General features: G+C 30.9%; 1 protein-coding gene across 1 annotated transcript; it reads right to left on the reverse strand.

The window, feature by feature from the left end:
* Positions 1-772: 772 nt before the first annotated feature.
* LOC115968552 ((-)-germacrene D synthase-like) lies at positions 773-5,687 on the reverse strand. The gene is made up of 7 exons (XM_031087970.1): positions 5,318-5,687; positions 4,856-5,132; positions 4,189-4,561; positions 3,873-4,091; positions 2,379-2,517; positions 2,036-2,284; positions 773-1,364 (listed from the first exon to the last, which is right to left on the reverse strand). The coding sequence occupies exons 1-7, from the start codon at positions 5,444-5,446 to the stop codon at positions 1,071-1,073; spliced, it is 1,680 nt and encodes a 559-aa protein (XP_030943830.1). The 5' UTR covers positions 5,447-5,687; the 3' UTR covers positions 773-1,070.
* Positions 5,688-7,353: the final 1,666 nt, after the last annotated feature.

Below are 7,353 nucleotides of genomic sequence, written 5' to 3' on the forward strand. Positions count from 1 at the left end.
TTTTTATTATACTGAAAATACTAATTATTGTTACTAATATTAAATCCTGGAAATCATCTATCGTTTTTAAATATAATAAACATATTGATCATTGTTATAAAGTGAACTCCAAGCGAGATCTAAATACAATACAATTTTATGTATTAGTTTATTTCAAATTTGTTAAGATCTACATGGATTTTTTTTTTTTTTTTTTTTTAAGATTTAAGATGAAAAAATATACTTTTGTTGTTAGGCTTACTATTCGCCCAGATCAAATTGATTTGTTATGAGTTATTTTTTATTTTTTTATTTTTTGTCAAGATGATAATATTCAAGTTTATTTTAGCTGGGTTTAAAAAAATATAAACCCAAGGTGTTCAAAATTTTATTTTAAGAGGGTTCAAATAAAAAAAAATTAGAAAATTATATATAAAATTATTTTTTGGCCCAGCTCATGGAGTACATTTGAACCCCCTGGGTTGTACCTAGAGCCGCTCATGGTGCAGAGAGTTTAAATCTACATTTGTGAGGAGCTATTAGAATAATGAATAAGTGAATAAAATAACTTCTTTTGTTATCACCTCAGGTTTTTGGGATTTTCAATATCTACAATTAAAAGAATTAATCCTTATTTTTTCTAAATTGCTTATTGAAATTCAGAGCTCAAATATAAACTAAATAAAAACAAGTTTAAAATTGCAAATAAAAAAAACGATAAATATTAATATATAGAAGAGACAGAGTGCATCGTCGCATTGAATAATTTGTTCATTGTTAGAACACATGCACAAGAAACATATATTAATTATTGCGGATTAACAAAGCAGAGTTCTACAAAATGGAACCATATGAGAAAAGTAATGTAGAAATAATTCTCACACATTAATCACCTATTGAAACAATATTTATTCTAAAAAAACATTGGGCTCCTAATTTTTAGAGTAATTTGGAGTTCAAGTAAAATTTTCACTCTAGACACTTACACATTCATTTTATATTAACTTCGTAGGACAGTTTATCAAATCTTTATTTAAGGAACCAACTTAGTTATAATTTTGTGCTCATAATGAGCACTGGCATCAATATCTTCAAACTGGTACTGGATCAACAAGCATTGAGGTGATACCCTCTACCATCACTCCTCCAAGATGTGTGTATGCATCTTCATCCTTGTAGAGTAAATCCATAACTCGTGCAAGATTGACAACACGTGTAAGGAGAGGTTCTGGCACTTCAGTAGGTCTAAAACACTCTTTGTTTATATCCTTCCATGCATTCACGATTTGCTTTCGAAATTCGTCATGTACCTCTTGCTTTGAAAGACCATATTGCCTCATGTAACACTCGATGCCCGAGACAACGTGCCCTCTCTCTTGCTCAAACTGTAAAAAAATAAATTCCCAAAATATGTAATGAGTGTCATTTTTTGTTAGGCCTAAATGGATTTGTGGATCTATTTAAAATGAATCAATTTCTTGCTTTAAATAGTAAAAATTTACAGGTGTATCTAATACCACGTTATTTAAAACCTAACAATATGTACACTATTATTTACTAGATTCAAAAACAAAATTTGAACCATGTCATAAATTTGTAGATGTGGATCTAATTCCCTTGTAGTATTGAACTAGTCTCTTATACACTGTTGAAGTAAAAATACTGAAAAAAGAAAGAAGGTAGTTATTACGAGTGACTTTGTATATTCTCTATATATTTTTATAATTTTTGTACATAGTGCATGTAGGAGGATTTTTTAATTGGACTAAAATTGTGATGCCCAGAATTGATTGAATATTAATCATGTGTTGTGTAGGTATGTGTTGAGTCCCACATTAGACATATATATTGGGTTAATCTGGAATTTATAATAATAATAAAAAACTCAATTGTGACTAGACTAATTATTTTAAGGTGTAGCACAAATGTGACTTAATGATTTTTCTTAAATTTTTTTTTTTTTAATATAGAATAATTAACGTCCCTTGATTTTAGTCACGATGCTCAATAAGATCCACTAATAATATGTGTGCTATATAACATTTGCTAAATGTACCTCATTGGAAACAATATCATCCATTAGCCTGTTTATGATTGATGCTGCTCTAACAATCTTTGGCTCCTTGATGACCCATTCCAATGCTGCCTTGGTCACGATATCTCCCATGCCAATAAAAGATATGGTGCTAAGCGTGAGGTAACCACAAGATATTAGTGCATTACTCATATATTCCTCCATTGTGGGAATATATTTTTCTTTCAACCATACGGCTTCTTCAAAGTAGGCTTGAACAAGTTTTTTCATCTAGTTACATTAACATATAAAATATTGATAACTATAAAATGAGAATTAATGGGAAAAAAATAGAGCGGTTTCAAGTGAATTAATAGTGTCTTACTGCAACTTTTGCATAGTAAACACAGTAAAGTCTTCCATCCTTGCACATCTCTTCTTCAATTTCTTCAAAAACATCCAAGAGTACTTTATAACACAACTTCATGTATTTTGGGAGTTGGTCTATGCAACTTATATCCCACCTGAAATTTAAACGTTTGAATCATGTTTGCAATGTTGACTTATACCCCAAAATGTTAAAAATAGAGCAGGGCCGACTTCATGTATTTTGGGGCTTAAGGCAATAACTAAATTGATATATATATATATATATATATATGAGTGTGTGTGTACATATATATATATATATATATATATCAATTAAGTAATAATTTTTTAATATAAAATTATTCTACTTGCTTGTTTAATTAGATGAAAAATTATGAATTAAATTGTTTTATTCAACTTTTCTAACATCTATTTTTAAATTAATAATAGAGTTAAATCTTAAATCACTTAATCTTTCTTAAAATGTTATATTTAATTGATTTTTTTAACAAAATTAATTTTTAAATTTGTCAACAACTACTGTGAAACTCATGCTACATCACGCCCAAAACTACGAATGGTTGAATGGGCTATGTCAAAAACAGTGAATGATGAAGAGCATAATAAATATGGACTATGTAAAAGCTTAAGGCTAAGCTAAACAAGAGTGACTGAATAAATTATTTTATCAAGATAAAACATTGGTCTCTTTCTTTATCTCCTACCACTACCAAGGGTAAAACAAACACAAAGTAAAAGATCTCCTATAAAAACAAGAGAGAGAGAGAGAGAGAGAGAGAGAGAGAGAGAGAGAGAGAGAGAGAGAGAGAGAGAGAGAGATTTGAAGCTGAGCCAAACCTGAAAGGAACAAAAAAGAAGGTCCAATGTTGCTACAAAGAAGCTTAAATTACTTTTTATTCTTTAAATGGAGAGAGTGGCAAAATTTCCAGCAATATGTACCCAAAAAAATGAGGTTTGAGATTTATTTTATTTTTATTTATTTTTTATATAATTTGCAGATTTTAAATTTGTTTTGTTGACAGAGAAAGAGAGAGTAAGTGATTTTCTAGCTTTTGTGTGTGGAACACTATGAGTTCTATACTCTAAAACTTTCACATGAATAAAACCAATAGTCAGTTATACATTAAAAGAAGATAATTTCTTTTATAAATGTGGTAATAGTTTTAGTGTTTCAATTTTTAAAAACATTATTTTTCATCTATTGGTTAATATGGGCTTAATTAATATTTTTACAAGTAAAGATACATCCTTAATGGTAAACATACGACCTTGAAAAATGATATTCTCCATTCTAATAGAAATTGAGAAAATCCATTTCGTGGTTACGATTTAATTTTTTTAATTTGATAGTGCATAGAGTACTCCATCATTTAAAATTTTATGTGATGTCGTATTGAATACATCTTTAGATTTATAATTTTTAATTTGAATCATGATATCAATCAATTTCAAATGGAGATGAAGATGATCCTATATGCTTGCATTAAACCTTTTAATTGTGTCTGTGAAGAGCTCGAGTTCTTCATGTGTGCCATATACATCATAAATGTCATCAATGATTGATGCCATGCAAATTGTTTTGGTAAGTATCCTCCGAGCAAGAGAGTATTGGGGTTCAAAGTACACTCCCAAAATCCAGAAGTATAACTCCACCACCCTATCTTGTGCAAAGGATAGGTTTGTCGCAACATCTATACCTTTCCACCACCTAAATTACAATTTCAACAAAAACTGGCTGGTCAAATCATGTCTAATGAAAGCTTAATTACAACACCAATGTAGTGAGATATAGTTAATGAACTTACCTTGAGATATGGCCAAGTTCCTTCTGGTGTTGTTTTTGCAACATGTTAAAATCCAATTTTGCAAAGTTTAGTAGAATTTCATTATGTGAAGCATTTTCTTGGTAGATAGAAAAGTATTGCCTAGCCTCTACCCTTGGCAAGCACTTTTGAATAGGTCGATTTAAAGCATGGCTTACTTGTGTGGCAAGAGGAGGGCTGAAATTAATTACCATTGATTCAAGGTGAGTGGTTGTAAACTTAAGTGCTTCATCAAGTATATCTTCTCCATGCACCCTCATATGTGTTGCTTCATAAAAGCTTAACATTCCTTTCACATCGTTAGTAAGTGATTCCTTGAAGTTTCCCATATTGTCTTTGAATTTGTTGAAGATATCTACTTTACCACCCAACACAAGACATGCATGAGCCATTAGTAGATGATATGAAAATAATGATGGAAGTGAATGCTTGATCATGAAAATTAACTTTTAGCTTGTTTGAGGATATGTTTGGAATGAAAAGAGATGGAGGGAGAGGTGAGGAGAATAGAGGGGAAGGATTTAAGGAAGCCAGAATATATTAAAATTTAGCAAATTCCAATCACCTGCTCCCTTCTCTCATCTCCCCCCATCCAAACATAAAGTGAGTTTTCTTAAATAAACAAATAACCAACCAAAAGAGTGCTTACCACTTAGAATGTTATAACCTTGTTGTCTAAGTAATCGAAAATGAAGTGCAATGGTGTAAAGAGCATCATCACTTTCTTGGACATCACACGTATAATGATACCTGTGAATTTGTTGTAATACTTCATCAATCTCATCTTCAAAATGGTAAGACACTCCTAAGCGTTGGATTGCATCAATCAACTCCAACTTTTCTAGAAGATTATCGATGGGAGCCATCAACATCCTTTGCACTTCTTCCTTCAACCCTTGGACTTGCTCCGAGTCATCAATAGTTTCCTAAAATTGGAAATCAAAATAAAAAATTAACATGTTACCACTGTTTATAAGCATCATTTGTCATTTAAAGATGATGTATTTTAAGACCATGACATTTGATTATTGGCTATGAAATGAATCACAATTTATATTAGAATATTAATTTTATTATGTAGCCTAACATGTCAGGTGGAAGACATATATACCTCGGATTTATTGGAATAAGAGAGGAAATGGTCTCCCCATAAGCTTGGACGATAATTTGCTGAGCGACGATGTACATTAGCATCTGGATTTTGGGTTTGAGCAGTAGCCATGCAAATTTGGTGAGACATTTTGGGAGGTGAGAGAACAACTTAGTGTTGAAATGGTGCAATTAGCAAAAGCTTTAATGTATGCTTCTTGTCCTTCAAAAGACTGGCATGAGAGGAAGAGCTTATGTGCTTAGGTATTTATAGATATAGCTGAGGCATGCACTTTGGTTACGTTTGGTAAGTCTATTTGAGAATGCATTCCTTCATTTTTTTTTTTTTTAATAGATTATCTTTGGTGTTATTTTGGAACTTTTAATGAAGGTTGATTTTTTTTTCAACCTTAAAGTAGGTATCTTGCATTAATTAACCACAGCTGTAAAGCTTTATAATGATACAATTGACTACTGTATTTTCTGATTTTCTAGAAGCATGTGAGCAAAACTTGTGGCAATAAAATTGTGGTCGATATGAAATTTGGAAGAGATTTTTTCAATTTTTCTTTGACTAAAAGAAAAATGAACAAACATACATCAGTGACAGGCTGACAGCTCCTCCCCTTTTCTCTTCTATCTTTTTGTCGAGAATTATAGTTTTCTCCTTTCTGATGTCATTTGAATGATATATGAGAAGATGGTTTACATGAATTTCATACTAAACTAAGTTAGTATAGGAATTTGAATGTAAAGATGTTAGAATTATTGCTAATAGCTTAAACTTTTCAGATGATGGGTAAATTAACATGGTACTAAAACAAGAGAGTACTCTTGAGTTCAATTCATTTTTTTACTCTACGATCAGTAATTTGTCAAAAGAGATGTCACTTTTAACGTCTTCATTTTTTTTTTTGATGCAAAACAGTTTGTCTTGGTTACATACCTTATCTTATTATTTTATCCAAAAACACAAGCAACTGTTATCAAGCCTATTTTACATATGTACTTAATTAATGATAATTTTTCACGTAATATATATATATATATATATATATACACACACCTCGGAGCCATTAGAATAAGAGAGGAAATGGTCTCCCCATGATGTCTGGAAATGAAGCAGAGGCATAACTTAAGCCTTATTAATGTGTGCCTCTTGTCCTACAAAGTTCAAACACTAGCATGAACGAAAGAGATTATGCGCTTAGGTACTTATAGATACAGCTGCGGCACGTAATTAGAACCTCCCCTTCATAGACCTTTTTTTTGTGCTAATTAATTAATTACCTCTATATAGAATGCAAATTAGATAAGCTTCCTAACTCACCTAATACGTGTAAAAGAATAGTTCACAAAAGCCATTCTCTCTTATCTAGAATTATATGCTCTTATGTATTTTTCTCACAAATTGAAATGTCAAATCCCTACATGTAAGTGGACAAAACCATGCACAAAAGGACATATTGAGCAAGTGGGAGATGACAGGTACATGTGCAATTTCACATTCAGAATAAATATTTTTCTCCCATTATTATAAATAAATAAATAAAAATCTAAGAAAGTTCACGTCAAGATGATCAATTTGATTTCTAAGTGTTAGTAATTGAGTCAGTTTGACCCAAATCATAGCGTATGGTCCATTGATTATTTGATAAGTGAATTTAAATTTGAGTTGCAATCTAAACTAATCTCGATATGAGTTGTCAAGATAACATGGTGGAATTGGATTTTCAGATGGATATTAGAATTGATTAAATGTGGTTGTGCTTATTTTTTAATATGTAATAAGATGACGTTACATGTTTGGATTGGAGGGTATAAAATTTTAGTTTTACACCACATTCTTATAAAATTTAAAATCTTTAAACATTAGCATGAATGAAAGAGCTATGCACTTATATGTACTGATATTTATAAGTTATAACTGAGGCATGTACTTAGAACCTCCCTGCCTGGATTTTTTTTTTGCTCTAATTAATTACCTTCCCACAATATTTTCCTTTCAGATTATCAAGTTGTATTTTCCTCCCACTCAGAACCCGTCAAACTCAAGCT

This window comes from Quercus lobata, chromosome 11, assembly GCF_001633185.2.
Source record: "Quercus lobata isolate SW786 chromosome 11, ValleyOak3.0 Primary Assembly, whole genome shotgun sequence".
NCBI classification, from domain to species: Eukaryota; Viridiplantae; Streptophyta; class Magnoliopsida; order Fagales; family Fagaceae; genus Quercus; species Quercus lobata.

What these genes read in the sequence shown, in the direction of transcription:
- LOC115968552 (XM_031087970.1), bottom strand. Translation starts at nt 5,446, where the DNA reads ATGTCTCACCAAATTTGCATGGCTACTGCTCAAACCCAAAATCCAGAT. An exon ending in GAACTTGGCCATATCTCAAG is followed by an intron (nt 4,092 to 4,188) that starts GTAAGTTCATTA and finishes ATTGTAATTTAG; the next exon opens with GTGGTGGAAAGGTATAGATG. An exon ending in TTCACAGACACAATTAAAAG is followed by an intron (nt 2,518 to 3,872) that starts GTTTAATGCAAG and finishes TTTAAATTTCAG; the next exon opens with GTGGGATATAAGTTGCATAG.